The 17,802-nt window shown below is 38.0% G+C and overlaps 1 protein-coding gene across 1 annotated transcript in view; it reads right to left on the bottom strand.

Annotated features, from left to right (window-relative positions):
- Window positions 1-7,116: 7,116 nt before the first annotated feature.
- HAO1 (hydroxyacid oxidase 1) overlaps window positions 7,117-17,802 on the bottom strand; it is a 65,589-nt gene continuing 54,903 nt past the window's right edge. Inside the window, exons 5-8 of the mRNA XM_022556498.2 lie at window positions 16,949-17,040; window positions 10,321-10,479; window positions 10,136-10,205; window positions 7,117-8,221 (exon numbers count right to left, since the gene is read on the bottom strand). Of these exons, the coding sequence (XP_022412206.1) occupies window positions 8,151-8,221; window positions 10,136-10,205; window positions 10,321-10,479; window positions 16,949-17,040 (392 nt within the window). The 3' untranslated portion in view covers window positions 7,117-8,150. The remainder of the gene's footprint in view (window positions 8,222-10,135; window positions 10,206-10,320; window positions 10,480-16,948; window positions 17,041-17,802) is intronic.

Here is a 17,802-nt window from a genome sequence, read left to right as displayed (position 1 = left end):
CACTGCCATGCCCATAATCATGAATATCTAAGAATTGCATAAATTATTTTTTTTCTTTTTTTGGGTAGATTAACAGTTTACTAAAATCTCAATCTTCAAATATTTTTGTTGGCTTGTTTTATTGTTGCATTTTTTTTCGTAGCTATGTGATTGGGAGTGTTGGAAACAGTGAATTTTAACTTTATTCAGTTAGTTTATTGAAGAATTATTTAACAGAGTTTCCTTCTGACTACTTTTTAGTGGATTCTTTTTTAAAAATCACTACTTAAGACAGAAATGTTCATGTCATAACACATATTATATTAAATTACTGTTATTCATAAATTCTCCAAAAATTTGGAGTTATATTGCTCATTAATATTTCAACTAGGGGCTTCCCTGGTGGCGCAGTGGTTGAGAGTCCACCTGCCGATGCAGGGGACACGGGGTCATGCCCCGGTCCGGGAAGATCCCACATGGCGCAGAGCGGCTGGGCCCGTGAGCCATGGCCGCTGAGCCTGCGCGTCCGGAGCCTGTGCTCCGCAGCGGGAGAGGCCACAACAGTGAGAGGCCCGCATACTGAGAAAAAAAAAAAATTCAACTGGATAGCATGGTTATAACAACTAATATTCAAACTAAAAATATATTCTTGACTAGGGCAAAACTATTGTCTACTATTATTCAGAAACTTTTTAAAAATCTGAGAGGTGTGTTCATTAATATTAAAACCAGATAATATGATATCAACAATAAAGGAAAATCTCAACCAAAAGTGTGTTCTTGACTTGGGCAATGCTACATGTTCATTTGGTAAAGAAATCTGTGCTCCTGGATCAAAGAAATGCCAAAGTTCCTTAGAGAAAGGCTCCTTATTGGTGCCAGTTGGCTATTTAGGATACAGGATTTTATCTACTCAAAAGGACATTATTTCACTCTGTCTAACGAACTTTGCTCATTATTTTCAGATTTCCAAGATGTCAGTCATTGCACTACATGCCAAATATTTTTATTACAAGTATTTATATAATAGCTTACGCATACATCATTTCTTAGTTTAAAAGAGCATCACTACTCATTAGTACATACTACTAAATAGTGTTATGACTATTCCACCTAAAGGATGAAAATTTATGTTCAAGATTATTTTCTCACGATGTTGTGTTCAGTCCATGGCTAGTCTGAGCCATGAACTCAAGACTTCAGACAAAATTTCTGGGATCTTCCCAGTAAATCATAAATGAAAAGATTAACAAGAAACACAAACAAAAACCAAAGCTGCTTTAGATCAATATAGTATTTTCTTCCAAATAATTGTAGACATTATTACATTTATTACTGTAATTGAAGTGCCTACAATACAGATAAGAGCTGCGATAACATTTTATTCTTTAAATTGGACTACATTGAAAAGACTTTATGTCACTTGCCCAGGGTAACCATGTAGCAAGGTTGGTCTTGAGTCTATTAAATAAAGTTTCTTCTCGGCCTAAGATTGTTCTGCATGTCTACATCTGGGTTACCCAGGACTATACCAAGTGGCCACATGCAACTACTTAAACTTAGAGTAATTAGAATTAAATGAAGTTAAGCATTCAATACTGGGCACATTTCAAGTGCCCAATAGCCATATGTAAGTAGCGGCTACTATATCAGATGGCACAGAAATACAATATTTTCATCATCACAAAACATTCATGGGGTAGTGCTGGTCTAGATAATAAGAATCTTTAAATGTTTGTTTTAACAGAACAAATGTACCAAAATTCATAATAACCACTGATGTTACTATCGTTATAACATTGTTAGTAAGGCTAACATAGAAAATAGAGGACAATGTTAATAATATATAATAATTCATATGAGACATATACTAGTTAAGTTGGGACTTTTTTCCTATTTAAATTAAAATTAAAGCAATGTGTTAAGCATAGTCCTGTTTTTAAATTGTGAGTCATGGGGCATGTAGCATTACCTCAGCTGAAGGTGTTGAAATTCAGAGATAAAGAAATCATTTTTCAGGCATCAGGTTTTTGTATTTGTTTTTGTTTTTTTGGTGGGTGGTGTTAGCAAGAGGAGGAAAGCACGCCAGTCTGGATTTTGCCAGATGCCAGGTGGCAATGCAAAATGTCTGACAAAGGCAAGTGTGACCCCAAAGTATTATACTCATCTCAGCTACCATTCAAATATAAACACATCAGGCCAATTTTCAAACATGCAGAAACTCAAGGAATACAGTTAATTTTGAAAATATAATTTACCAATGAAATCGAAGTTAAGAACCAAGGAATAGAGAAGCTCTGAAGACTATTGTAAGTACTAAACCTATTTCAATGAAAACTAATAGTAAACAATTTTGGAAATTATTGTTACAGAGGAGGATGCTTTATACTTTGATAGTAGACAAATATTAAGAAAATTGGGAGAGAAAGGGAGAAAAAAGAAAAGAGACTAGGTGTAAGGGCTAATTTCTTCATTTTTTATAGTGATGAGTTAATTGATACTGTCTGAAATTGAAATATGTATATGCCAGAAATAACAAATTACTCCAACCTCTTAAGTTTTAAATAATTTTCAAAATGCAATGAACAAAAACTTATATGCTATATTTCTTTTTGGATGATCATTTACCTTAATTTTAAGAATTCCTTCAATTTCTCTTTCCCTTCTACTAAATTCAAGTAACACTAAATTGAATATTTTACTTAAATGTAACATTTATTGTGTAGTTCTATTTCAGCAAAGTCATTTCTATCTATGTATCCAGCTGCTATTTATTATATATATATATATATAGCAATGTCTGAAATGGTATTCATCTAATATAAATAATAATTATCTCTATGTGGTAAAATATGTGATTTTTTTTTTACTCTGTTGAATTGCTTGAAATACTTAACATTTTCACAAAAAGTCAAAGTTTTGAAATAAGTAATATAAAAACAAAATACGTATTTGAACTTATCTCTCCTGATGATAATTATTATGAATAAGACTTTGAATCTCAACTTATAATTCACGATACATTCTCACATATTTCACCATGCTGTGTTCTCATTTCATGGCTGAGAATCTGAGGGTGCTAAGGTTAAATAATGTTTCACATGGCTAGTTACTCAGATCTTCAGGATCCTAACCCAGTGCTTTGGGGTGGGTTGGCTTTCAACTTCATTTAGTGAAGTTGGTAATAAAGCTTTAATATATAATGAAAAGCATATTGCTATAAACTAGTCCATCAATAAGAAGATCCCCATACTGTTAGACTCAGGAGTTTGACTATAATGGAAAACAAATCAGCTTTAAAGATAGATGATCTAACCAGAGGACACAGGTAGGAAACTAAGCCAGAGTCTTTTCCCCAATGAGGCTGAATCAAATGAACAAACAAAATCAAATTTATTGCTCCCTTGTATTGACATTATTCAGGATAACACAATTCTTGGTTTTCAGAAGATCCTGGAAAATTTTCAGTTGAACCTATGCTCATTATCTAAAATGATATTCAGGAAAATATCAGTAGAAAAACAAACAGATAACTGGATAAAAATAAGCTTTCTTATTTCCCCCAAACAACTATTAGTGAGGAAATAAGATACTGATTGCTCAAGTTAGATTTGGATAAGGACAGGAAATTACATCTTTTTAAATAGATAAGATTTCCCATCACACAAACATATAATAATACCCTTCTGTCATTTGTGTTAACATTTGTATTACCTAAAATAAACTCTCAACCTGATGTTCTACTATAACTGGCATGTGACAGAGCACACACTGAAGACAATATAAGTTCAGAAAGCATCCTCTATCTTTATGTTATAAGAAAACTTCAGTCTTTCCTAAACAGACAAACTTTATTTTGTTGCTATGCAATGGACATGCAGTACAGTTCATCAGACAATAAATAAATTATGGATTTTACAACGAAAGATCTTTTCTCCTTATTTGAGAACAAGCCACCACTTCCTTTCATGCTATACTAATCCACCACAGCCCTCTAAAGCTGTTTCACAAATGTTAATGTTTTGGCAAGATAAACGAATGAATAACACAGCAATGACATAGATGCAGTTTTCAAACTGCAGGATAAGAAGCATCCATACTACTTGATTTATTCCTACAGGCCTGGGATTCTGGGCTCCCCAAGCCTGGTGGAGACAAGGAAGTTTATTTCACACCCACGTTCTTCCACATAGCAGAATATAAGCAAGCTTAAACAAAAGAGATTCTGATTAATTCTGTTAGCAGGCACCCATTACTGCTACATATCTCAGTCATGATTCTGTGTAGGGGCATAAGAGTGATTTTAGCCATGAGGGAAAGATCTGTGAGGCCGAGATGTTACAAGAGTTGAGAACTCGTGCCTCATGCGCCATGCCCATGTTTAATATGACCCGCTCCATGTTTAGATTGTTAAATATTTGCCAGCCTTAAAATCTTCACATAACAATGTTGATGTCTAGCTTTTCTTGAAAAATCAGAAAATAACACTGAACTTGCATTTTCGCTAAAATCAGTGGGAATCAGCTTCCAGCAGAAAAAACAACCCAAACATGTAACAATAGGAGAATGAATCAATAAATTGTGGCATGTTCATGCATTGAATAAACAGAACTAATTACCGATATACTCAACAACATGAATGGACTTCACATACAAAACAAAAACAGTAGTACATATTGTATGATCCCACATATGAAGTTCAAGAACAGCCAGAACTAACCAATGGGGATGGAAGTTAACATAAGTTTATTTCCGGTAGAGGGGGTCGTTTGGGGATGATGGAGAAGCTCCAAATCTTGATCTGGGTGCTGATAGTCACATGAGTGTATGCATAAAATGTTTACGCCTCTGACAAATTTGAACACTTAACACACATCAATGTAAGTACTTTGTGCCTCTATAAGAAATAAATTTCAACAAGAAGAATCAATTGGCTGAAGAAAAGGTGGCCTTTTTAGGTGGGGTGTCATCCATATGCAACAGCTGGCTCATTACATGATCTGCTTGGCAAATAGGAATTGATGCTTCTTGCTCTAGACGAGACCGGTGGTTCTCAAAGTGTGTGTCTACAAGAGTGGTATCAGCCTCACCTGGGAGCATGTTAGAAATGCAGATTCCCAGGTCACACCCCAGACCTGCTGAATCAGAATCTATGAGTGTGGCCCCAGCAATCTGTTTTAACAAGCCCTCCAGGTGATTATAATACACTCTCCAGCTTGAGAAGCACTTCTTTAGGGCACCATATACATTAAACACACAAGAAAAGTAGACTTGGCCTATATTAAACTATCTGTTCTCTATTATTCCCTCCCTCAACATATTTTAAGAAACTCAGGAACAGAAAAATCAGTTGTCTTCCTCAAAGAACTTCTCTCAAGTTCAAGTGAGAAAATACCCAGCAAGGGATGTGCAACAAACACACCCCCCTTTTTGTCTCAGACGTCAGACAGATTTGGTTTTAACATTGTTACAACTGGACTGGAGACACTCTCAAAACAATGTAAAAACAGCTTTATATCTTCCTGATTATGGAAACAACACACATCATGAAGCATTTAGTTGTATTATGACTCTGAAGAAAAAATGGATATCTACGTTCAAGGAGGTAGTGTGGATCTGGGGGTCATAAAAGTGTTTAGAAATTCACAAATTAAGACCATTCAGGGGCTTTCCTGGGGGCACAGTGGTTGAGAATCCGCCTGCCAATGCAGGGGACACGGGTTCGAGCCCTGGTCTGGGAAGATCACACATGCCACGGAGCAGTTGGGCGTGTGAGCCACAATTACTGAGCCTGCGCATCTGGAGCCTGTGCTCCGCAACAAGAGGCCGCGATAGTGAGAGACCCACGCACCGTGATGAAGAGTGGCCCCTGCTTGCCACAACTAGAGAAAGCCTTTGCACAGAAACAAAGACCCAACACAGCCATAAATAAATAAATTTAGAAAAAAAAAAAAAAGACCATTCATCATCATTCTCATAAGACTCACTTAAAATGCCATTGTGAAGATCTCCATTTGCTGAGAAAGCTATCAAGTTTCTAGCAGCCACAAACTATAATGTAGCCAAAGCGGACATTCTTTGCAAACAGCAAAGGCACTTCTGAATCAGTTGGTGGGATCAAAGAAGTGCTTATTATAGACCTATTAACTGATCAATATTAATTGGAAAAGCACAAAACAATTATGTGATATGACAGTCATATTCTTTCTTAGTATTTGGAGAAAAATTTAATTTCTTTTTATCAGATAAAATGATTCTTTTTTTAACTTTTTTTAAATTTATTTTTAAATTTTTTATTGTATTTTATTTTTTATATTTTTGACCGTGCCATGCAGCATGTGGAATCTTAGTTCCCCAACCAGGGATCAAACCCATGGCCCCTGCAGTGAAAGCATGGAATCTTAACCACTGGACCTCCAGGGAAGTTGCTAAATGATTCTTCTTTATCAGACCTAGATATAAGTTCAAAAAGAAAGATATATGTTTGTGTCCATCATAGTATTTACAAATATCTTAGCATTTAAAGGAAAAGAGAGAAGGAGGGAAGAAAGGAGAAAGAGACAGACACAGAGAGAGAGACAAAGAGAGAGATCTGAGAATGATCAAACAGTATAATAAAACAAGAAGACATAATATCATGGTCATATTTCAAGGTAGTGATTCTCTCAATTGTTTCATTCAGTACTTCACACTAAATGAACAACCAGAGAGATGGTGAAAAGACAATTTCAGACTCACCTTGGTTACCAAGTTTACCTATAATCTGTCAAATACCTGGTTGGGGAATAAATGTAAAAGTCACGTGACAAGGACTTCCTGGACAGTTCGCCAATACAGTCACACAGGACTCCAGGCTCCAAAGGGGGCCTCAAGCATAAGTTTAGTGTTCTGTTGTTGGCTTGAAATTCTTAATAATCTTATCTTTAAGTTTGTGTTTTATAATAAAGGATGATGGGACCATGGAACACATGCTGGGGCCTGGGAGTCTAGAATCACACATTATCCCCACCCCCCACCCCCTCCACCCTACCACCCTGCCACCACCTCCCCACATTTCCTGAACGAGTCCTTGGCTGCTGGCTGAACCACCGGCCCAGTGGCAGTGCCGCCATCCACCCCCAGCAGGAGTTGGGACAGATCACAGGGTGGTGTTCAGGCACCGGTGAGGATCCCTGTGCCCAAGGAAACATGACATTAAATAGCAAAGAAAAGAGACCTTGACAGGTTAAGAGAAAAACCTTGAAAGAAAGGAAAAGGACTTTTTCCTGCTTTTTTGAACAGGGGGCCCACATCTTCACTTGGCATGGCCCTCACAAAGCATGTAGCTGGCCCGGCATGTGACTGTGAGTGGAAAGAAGCAAATGAGTAAAGAAGAGGAACTAGGAGGTATAAGAGAATGAATGGGTATGCACAGGGAACAGAGAGGTAGTTCGGGCTCAGAGATTAAAATAGTTGAATTCCACAGTTACAAATTGACCCGATATCTTCTTTTCAAAAAATGCTTTATTTCTCTCTGAATAAGAAGCAATCTATATCATAAAATACTTAGATATATTCTGATACTAAAGCTGTGAATGGAAATCTACATTCAAAGAAGTAGAATAGCCCAGGGTGTTAAAAAGTATCTAGAAAAACCACAAATTACCACCAACTTATCCTAATTCTCTCAAGTGCTATCTCCTTAGTGTTGTGAATTCAAATCTCCTGTTTCTCCAGGCACATCCAGCCTTCTGAACCTGCGCTTAGATTTTAAGAACACAGTTTTAGGGATATCCACACACAATGCAGATTAATAAACAGGGAGATCATTTTCTTTTTACCTCTGCACTAGCTATGTCCAATTTCACCCAAGGATATCTTTTGTTTTGTAGCAGGTGAGGCTGCCAGGGGATGACGTTGTCTAAATCCATTTTCAATGTTTTCTTTTTAACAGTTAATATATTTCCAGGATGCAAGTCCATTTCTTTCTAAAAGGTTCCTAGGACACTCATTGAAAAGTCAAAAGCAATGAACTTAAAATAGCAAGGGATTGCTATTTTGTTGGAGAAGAACGACACCCTTTGTATCGAAGTGGGGAATTACAGACTGTGGTCACCCTCTGCACAGTGTCTCTTTGTCAAGTAATACACGCCAAAAAAAAAATAATACAGATGGGAAAATATTGTGCACTGTCAGATCTTGGAAACGGCCAAAAGATTTTTCCTCACCAATGTCTTGTCGATGACTTTCACATTCTGGCACCCTGAAAAAATAATGCATACATTTAATATGAAATGAATGCAATAATAATCAGGCAGGTAATCGTTTTCCCAAGGAATGTAAAACTTGACAAATGTAAGGTTTATGATTCAAGGTAAGCTTGCCAAATCTTATGTGGCATGAGACCATTTTTATTACCTAAACAGTCCTTAACACAAAATGACTGGCACATATTTTTATTAACACAAAGAGTATATTCTTTTCTGCCACATTTAATAGAGAGTCAGTGGCTGAAAGCTCTCTTTTAGGATATGTCTGTAGCAAATTAAAATGCAGAGTGAGGATTCAGAGAATGGCGTTCTTCTCACTGATGCTGTGTCCACACAGCCTCAGCTCAGGAGTGTGTAGACCACTGATCTCCAGAATTCTATCTGTGGGGACAATCTGAGTGACATGAATCACAGAAAAGGAAGCCCTCATTACTTTCAAAAGTGGAGGAGGTGATAATTGACTCAAGGTGATTCTTTGCATCTAGAGGTCCATTCTGAGTCAAATTCAGTCACTAGGAATAATGGTGATTATTTACTTGTTCGTTCCTTCAGCAAATACTTATATTTACGTGCTATGCACGGCTCTAGACACTGGGGATACTGCAGTAAAGATAACAAAGATCCCTGCCTCAGGGTTCTTACTTCCAGAGAGGAAACAGAAAATACATAATGCATGTAATTAAAAAATTAATTATGTGATAGATTACCTATAGAAGGTGTTAGGTGTTATGGAAAAATAATGAAATAGTAACAGGGAAAAAAACTGGAAGTTGAGTGGGTGGAGGACAAATTGCCATTTTAAATATGGTGGTCTGGATGGGACACTGTGAGAAAGTAGGATGTAAATGAGACTTGAAGGACATGGGAGAGTTAGCCACGTAGATATCTGGGGAAAGAGCATCCAGGTAGGAGGCGCGCCAAGGCCAAAGCCCTAAGGCTGAAATATGTCTGACATGGTCAAGGATAATCAAGGAGGCAAATGTGGCCTGGGTGGAATAAGCAAGAGTGAGAGTGGGAGGAGCTGAAGTCAGAGAGGTGACAGAGGTCAACCACGTAAGACCTCGTAGACCATCGTAAAGACTTCAGCATTTACTCTGAATAAATTGAGAGCCATTGGAGGGTTCTGATCAGAAGAGTGATATGACCTGAGTTCATGTTTAAAAGAATAGCCCTGATGCTGTGATCAGAATAGACTGGGACAGGGATGGAAGCAACGATAGACAGGCTGACCCGAAATTCCCTAGGAAAGAGAGACAATGATGGGAAGGATACACAGGAAGACCATCACAATATCCAAGATGAAGAAAGATCATGAAGGCTCCAGACAGGCTGGTGGCAGAGGAGGTGGTGAGTAGGTCTCTTTTACAGAAAGCACCTCTGTGGATGTGAGGGTATGAGAGACAAAAGGAGTCAAGAGTGACTTAAGATTTTTGATCTGAGCAACTGAGATAATAGTATTAACATGAACTGAGACTGGAGAGTTGGAAGGTAGAGCAGGTTTAAAGGGGAAAGTTGGCAGTTTAGTTTTGGACAGGTAGACTTTGAGATGCCCCTTAGACATCCAGATGGAGCTGTTGACTAGCCAGTTAGATTTCTCATTCATGTGTTAAGAGAGGAGGAAGGGTTCAATGTAGTGTTCACCCTTAAGGTACTAATAAGACTCACCAAAATATCCCTGAGAAGACTGTCAAAGGCTAAGTGACCACTCCAGACAGCACACACTGTGGAGTTCCTCCGTCCAGAGAGCACTCTGCACTACAGCTGTGAGTATGCAGCCAACGTTAAATTGAATTACACTCCAAATGATTCCATCCTCTTCCCCTTCAAATTCACTTCTCTCCACCAAGGAGCCTGGCCTAAAGACACCCAGAAGAAAAGAAGTTGTAAATGAGAGTACCAAGTCTTACCACTCAGAGCCATGGCCAACCAGAATTCTTCCTTCAGTATCTCAAGGACATCCTGAACGCCTTTCTCTCCCTAAGCAAATAGAAGACACAGATCTTTTGAGTAAGTCAGTCTGAATGGTTTCACAGATTTATTTCACAGTTGAGTCATCCTGTTTTATATATTTATTGCTTTGTCCTCTCATTACCTGCAGAGCCAAGCCCCAAATGATCGGTCTCCCCACAAACACAGCCTTGGCTCCCAGGGCCAGAGCTTTCAGAATATCGGTCCCCTTCCGTACACCCCCATCCAGGAAGACTTCCACCTTCCCTTCCACAGCCTCCACAATTTCTGGCAGGACGTCAATCTGTGGAGACAAGAGGTCAGTAAAGTGATATTATGCATGCTGAATTGTTCTCCAATTCAACTTCCTCAGGCCACCAACCATCTGACAGGGCTTAGAGTGAAAGAGGCTAGGTTTAGAATCAACAGTAAAGCTATTCCCTCCTAAAATAAAAGAGATGCAAATGCTAGTAACAAAAAACCAACTAAATTTGGAACTGAGTGACTTATTTTTCTATCAAAATCCAAGGGTTTTATTCTATTCCTGATATTCAAATTCAAATATCATGATCCAAAAAATATATAAACACAATTTAAAAGCACGTAATGATCTTAAAAGACACAGAGCTGTTTTTTCATTAAACACATAAATATAAATGAATTATCTTGCTCATATAAATTATTCTGAACATTATTTACTCATTGAAAAATGAGTTGTTAAAATTCATACTCAGGTTGTGGTAGAAGAAATGGTATATAAAAATGCAAACACCACCAGTCACAGAAAATCTTAGTCTCTGATTTTCCCATTCAAAATACGGGAATATGTACAATAATGTAGCAAATATATATAATAATATAGCAAACATCCAGCTGTACATTAGAGAATTCTCCCTGATAACATTTTTCTTGCCTTTAAGGAAAATGACCACATGAACCTTGAAGATCCTCATCTTGATTGGCAATTGATGGTAGGCTTATATCAGCACTAGAGAATATAAGATCCTCATTGAGGTCGATCTGGTAGATTGCACTATTGTTCTTAATTTTTCACACCACTCTGAACCCACTTTTTCCAAGACCACTTGGCAGTGTTTTGTACTAAAAGAAACAGAGTGCACTTGCCACTACTCGACAGTGGCCTTAGCCTTGCAGCCTACTTTGGCCAATGACACTTGAGCAGAGGTGGCAGAGTGCCGTTTCTGGGCATAGGCCTTAAGAGACCTCATGCATTTCAATTTTCTCCTGCACCTTGCATGGGAGGAGAATCCCCCAGGCAGTGCTTTCCCTTTAGTTAGACCCAGAGAAAATATTCAGCAAGCAGAGCTGCCCCATCCAAGCCCAGCTGGACCTGAAATTTGGAGCACAGCCATCTAACCAGTACCAAATCTAGATCGGCAGATCCCCAGTTGACACACAGATTCATGGGAATAAAGACTCTGTTGATTTAAATCACTGAGTTTGTAATCTTTTTTTTCTAGCTCATAAAGTTGGCTAATAGCCAACATTTTTAATATCTAGTAACTGATACAATTGGCTACTTTGATGTGAATCTTTGCACTTGAGGGTGGAAACAATCCTCAAGGTGACCTGTAGATCAAAATCTGTAGAAATTATCCACTTTCATCCCCAAGTATTTAAATATAAAATTAAGTCCATACATTCAAGTGCAGTTTTTCTAGAAATAATTGTGCTGAAATCACTCAAAAGCTTTCCCACTTCTCCCCTAAAATTTTAGAGGCTCAACTTAAAGAGAGTTTTGTGTAAAATGTTGAAGACCAAACCTGACTACAGATTTGGAGGAAGTGAAGGCAACAGTTGGAACAGGGCCCCTAAAACGTTTGGCAGGTAGTGTGATTTTCCCCTTTTCCTTTTGGCTTTTCTGCCTGGCCAAACATGCTTTGGATCCATTTACATACGTCCCTTTACCTATACATAGTCCTCTTTTTACAGTCAGGCAAGTTACATCAACATATAAATGCTACAATTTCCAAGTGATGATGCAAGCTATAATTAAGCATATTTCCCCATTTGAAACCAAAACCAAAGAAAAATATTAGCTAGCTTGGGTTCAATACACATTTTCACAGTCACGCAAATTAAGTCTGTTTAGGATATTTCCAATGCCCAAACTAGTCTAAAAAATAAACTAATAAGGATACTTAAAATGTGAATCCTGGGTTATAAAATGAAGTCCAGATTGGTGTTTCCTGTGTCCTTGGACAAGGATGTTCTATCCATAGCTGAGCATTTCTATCCTCCCTTTCTTCTTTCTGGAGCTGCAGTTTTACTGTGTATATATTATGCAGAATAATTCTGATAGAGCAGATTAAATAAGTAAATGTAGTAGAAAAATCCACTATTTTATGACTGTTCTGTTTCCCTTTTTTTCAGCTTGCTACACATCTAAGAGACGATTCATTTCAGCTTTTCTTTCCTTAAAGGTTCTTTAGACAACTAATTTCAGGCTTATCTCCAACAGAGTTAATCTAGAGGAAAATACGGTAAGATTCCAATGTACTACTACTCACTCATCCATCCATTCATTGATTTTTTTTAACATCTTTATTGGAGTATAACTGATTTACAATGGTGTATTATTTTCTGCTTTATAATGAAGTGAATCAGCTATACATATACATATATCTCATTCATTGATTTATCAAACACTTTATTGATCACCTGGCAGATTCCAGGCATTATGCCAGGCAGTTTAAGGAATCCAAAATGAATCCCACAGGGATCTGACTCCCAAAGAGCCCCCCTCTTTCCTGTTCCTGCTCAAGGTACACACTTCCAGGTCCTCCCTGTCCCACAAAACTTCCACTCACAGGGGGCTTCCATCTTTCTACCTTCTTATAGCATCTAGTCCTATACTCTTGATTTCCAAACCAAAGCAGTTGAGCACAAACAAAAGCAGATAAAGCCAGAGGTGCTTTAGTTAACAGTGAAGGAGACAGATTCCAGGCCATTGCCCACAAGTCCTCCTCTGACTCTCTACCCATCATGCTTCACCAGGCAGCCCTGGCTGGGGGTGGGGGGGTGAGTTCTACTAAGCATGTTTAGAAAATCACTGGTCCATATAGGTCTGGCAATTGTTTGCAACTGTAAAAATGACTGCAACTATTTCCTTCCCTATCTCCATTTCCTTGCAACGTGACATTTCCGCTCCTCCCATCATGAGGGAGAAATGGGGCCAGAAGAGTCTATTTCCTCACCCCTTGACTTGCTTTCACCAATAGAACAAGAGAGAAGTGACAGTGTGCCTGTTCTAAGCCTAGAGCTCAAGAGGCTTTGCATATTTCCACTTGCTCTCTAGGAAACCAGGCCACCTAATGTGCTAGATGTGAGACGATGCAGAGTCATCCCTGCTGATGTCATCCTACACTAGTCTGCCCTAGTAGATCCAGCAATGGACCACATAAGCATATGAGTGAGCCCAGCCAGGACCAGAAAAACCTCCCAGTGGATATCAGCTCAAATTGCCAACACACAAAGTCGTGACATGAATAAATGGCTGTTGGATTTTAGCCAGTAAATTTCAGAGTGGTTTGTTACACAGCAAAAGCTAACTGATATATCAAGTGTCTCTCAAAGGTAGAATTTCATGAATCCCTTTCAGAAGGAAAAATGAAAGATCTCATAGAATATGCCCAAGGACTCAACTTTAGAAACACTGATTTAACAACCCAAAGTTTATTTTCTGAAAAGGTTTTACAGTTGAGAATTTTCACTAGAAAAGAATGTCATATTTTTAAGTTTAAGGTATTTTGGGTCCAGTTAGCATCAAAACAAAAATGAAAAAAGAATTCTCCTAGGGTTCAAAGACTCCAGAGAATCTGTCTTTAAACCCCAGTTTGAGATGTTCCAGTACTGTGGATTTTGGAAATTGATTTGCTTCTGCCATATCATTCTCTAATTACTCCAAGACAAGTCTTGGCCACATTATTACCTTCAGGGTAAGGATCTTAACATGAACTTATTTTTAAACTCTTTGCCGTAGCAGGGGTCTGGCAGTGGTTCTTGGTAGCGTTGCATTAAGATGGACTTAAGTCAAACTCCTGTTCTAGGACTCTTAGTGATAAGTATTTCTCCATACAAAGAAACTCTGTGATTTATAGAAATGTAGAAATCATATAATCCAGATGTTCTATTTTTGCAACCAACACAACGTTATGAAGAGGCTCAGGCTGAAAAGTTTGAGCAACTTGCTCACCCAGCTCTCACCCCTCAGAGGAGGCAAGACAAGGACTTGAACCCAAAACTCTGGGTTCATTTCAATGCTCTGCCAGTGAAATCATGTTGCCTCTTTGGCTCTGAATTATGATGTCACAGAATGTGCAGGAGAGCAAGTCCTTCTGTGTATCTACTGAAAAGTTCTACACCACAGCATCCTCCAAGCCTTTTGCCACACACCTCAAAACCACCACACTGAGAGAAAAATACCTTCACTATAAACTCAATACTGTTTCACATTCTTCTCATTGTCATGCACCTTAAATTTGCTCTAAAGTAGGAGGCAAAACTCAAGCAAGCATCTCCTCTCATGCACACATCATGCAAAGGGGAGGGTAATTGTTTTTCTCAAAATAGTCTCTGAGACCACAACTCAAAAAACTTTTAGATAAGTTTCCATATCCCCTCAGCCAGAAGGAAATAAATCACACCATTTAGATATTTTTCCCTTAAAATCTAGTTAGATTTGATTTCAGTAGATTTAAATTTTATTTTTAGAAAACAAACTGAATTTGGCCTGCACACTAAGTCTACATCTTCACACAAAAGAGAGTCATAAATCAGCGGAAAAGCCTTGAACTGTGACCATCTTCTCCCTGCCCAAAGGAGCTCTTCACCCTCCACTGCAGGCAATGTTTAATATCACCTAAAAAGATGGGTCTTTATAAGTAATGCTGAATTGGAAAGAGCTGACAACTTCCAATTTTATGATTTTAATTATTGACTGCGTGCAAAGACTTGATTCATTCCTATCATTAGCCCATTAGTGCTTCACGAAAAAGTCTGAGTGCAAATGCGTATACCCAATAGCCCCCATCATCATTCAATCTGCCCTAACCTACACAGCATCCATGGCTTTAGCTAAATCAGCCTGCTAGTTTAATGCAACAGTAATCCACTACTACTTTACTAAATTATTTGAATAAATTCAAATATTCATCCCAATTAAAGCCATCCCCTATTAACTATGACTAAATTGTTCTGACAAAAGGGGGAAATGCATATGATGATCCAGCTCAGAAATGATGACCTAGGAAGTCCATCCACATTATTTTGTAGATACATATTTATTTAAGTTTTGTTACATGATGCTAGCTTACTTTGCCTATGATAGATAATTGAGATTATAGAACACTAAAGTTTAAAGGCACCAAAGAAGTAATCTAATTGATTTTTAAACTTTAAAAGATGAAAAAGCTGAAATTCGGAGGGGCTATTGAGTCCTTCTGCCCCATAGCAGGTCAGGCCCTTCTCTCTTTCCTTGGCTCTCATAATTATGTGGGTCACCTCATTGATCTTCCTGCCCCCTGTAATTCCACAGTCCAATTTGTGATACTCGTTGCTGCTAACTCAGGGCTTTGCTATTGCATATTCAATGACATAATATTAAAGGACCTCCTCCCAGACCTCTCCTAGCAGGTGTATTTCCCAGGACTCCCGACTCCCACCAGGTAGTGCAAACAAAATGGATTCCTTGGTACTCCCCAAACACATCTCACTCTTTCCCATTCCACTTTTAGACTCACACTCGTAAAAACAGGGGTCCACATGAGAACAGAGCAGAGGTGAAAGGCAACTGCAATCCCATTGCCTCATCTAAAAGAATCTTGGTCATGTTCCCACAAGTGGACAGCCTGTAAGGGGACCCCACCCCACTCCACCTACAGCTCCTGGCCTCCATTCTAGATCATGGATCCATGAAATCCACCCCTAGATATGTGTCTGCCTCCATGACTTTTGATCAACTTCTGGGCCCACCAATCCTTGATCTTAAAATCAACCCCTGGTTGGACTCCTTGGCTCTTGGCCTTTTTGGAGCTAATTGCTCTCCTTTACAGTTTTAACTCCAACCCAAATCATTCCAGCCAGTTCAGTTTACTTTTATATCTGGATTCTGGACTCTTATTTGCCTAGCACAGTGTGTACAGTGTATACAAAACATAGATTCACATTGGATCTCTTGGATAGCTGTCAAAAATACTAGTGCCTCTGCCTCCCCTGGTCCTGCAAGATTCTGATGGATGGATCTAGGGTGCAGCCTGGGAATTAGGATTCTTTACAGTTTCCCAGGTGATTCCAATATGCAGCCAAGGTAGTTCACAGCCCCAACAGAGTAGCTTGTTTGCAGCAGACATCTCACCTGGACCACAGGATTTCTACCTCCTTTCCCCACCTGCCCTCACTCTGTAGTTCTTCAACTCCCACCTCCAGGAAACTCATGGCATAATATTTTCTTTCATACTCCAATTTATAATATACTTATTGGTATATTTATGAAAACAGGAATAATCCCTGCCTACTAATGGCTGGGTATTTAACACAGACTTTTATAAGCTTACAAATAAATAGACTGAATAGTGATCTAATTTAGGTAGTTACTTGCCACTAAACTTAAAATCTGAGCTCTTACCTATATTCATACATATTTTACCTTGAGTGTTCACACAAAAATATATACAGAAGGAAAGGCAGTCATAGAGATAGCCAGAAGTGGGATAGAAATGGGAATACCAGTTGAGGCATTTGCCAAAACTCACAGTGGCTGGCACCCCATCGAGCTGTCGACCCCCATGATTTGACACCAAGATCCCGTCCAAACCATGTTTAACTGCCTCCCTGGCATCATCACCTAGAAAGAGCAAGACAACCATTGTATGGAAAAGGCAACTTAATAAAGCTTGAGTTTGAGGCCAAAGCATCCCAGTCAAAGGGAGCCTGACCTCATACATACGTATCTTGCTTGGAAATTTGAACACAGAAATACACCCAAGGGTTAAATCTGGAATTATAGTGATGGCTTCTTTGGCCAAAAAAGGTTAACACTTAGAACAATTTAATGATAAAATAGAATTATCAATAGATAGAAAATTGACATGCAGTTAAAAATGTATTTATCCTGAAAAGTAAATATTCTTGCTAAGTAATTTTGTTATTAACAAGATCATATTATTTAGCATTTAATATAAATATTCCTCTACAATTTAATAACATAAAAGAACATACAAGTAGCAAGCACTTTCAGTACAACAGGTGATGAACAAGTCTATTTCCAAAACATTCCTTAATATAAAGATATAACTTTAATAATTATTTTAAGTAATAGTGTTCTATAATTAAATGTATTTTTCCCATTGAAATATACAAAAATGTAATATTAAAATTATATGCTACACCTCTAATCATGCTTCAAAATATATTGGTTTCTGAAAATATAACTTTAAATAATAGATTAACATTTTCTTAAATCAGTTTCCAACTTTTTTTATACTTTATATTTTAACTATTATTTTCAATATTCTCCCAATAAAAACCATTTTCTAACAGAATTACAAAAATAACACTGGTTCTCCAATTTAACACTCAAAGATAGTCCAAGGTTGTAGTGAAATCA

The sequence above is a fragment of the Delphinapterus leucas genome, chromosome 15, assembly GCF_059928025.1.
Source record: "Delphinapterus leucas isolate spDelLeu-1000000601 "Yukka" chromosome 15, BTC_Dleu_Yukka2, whole genome shotgun sequence".
NCBI lineage: Eukaryota > Metazoa > Chordata > Mammalia > Artiodactyla > Monodontidae > Delphinapterus > Delphinapterus leucas.
This window is presented reverse-complemented; position numbering and strand designations above follow the sequence as displayed.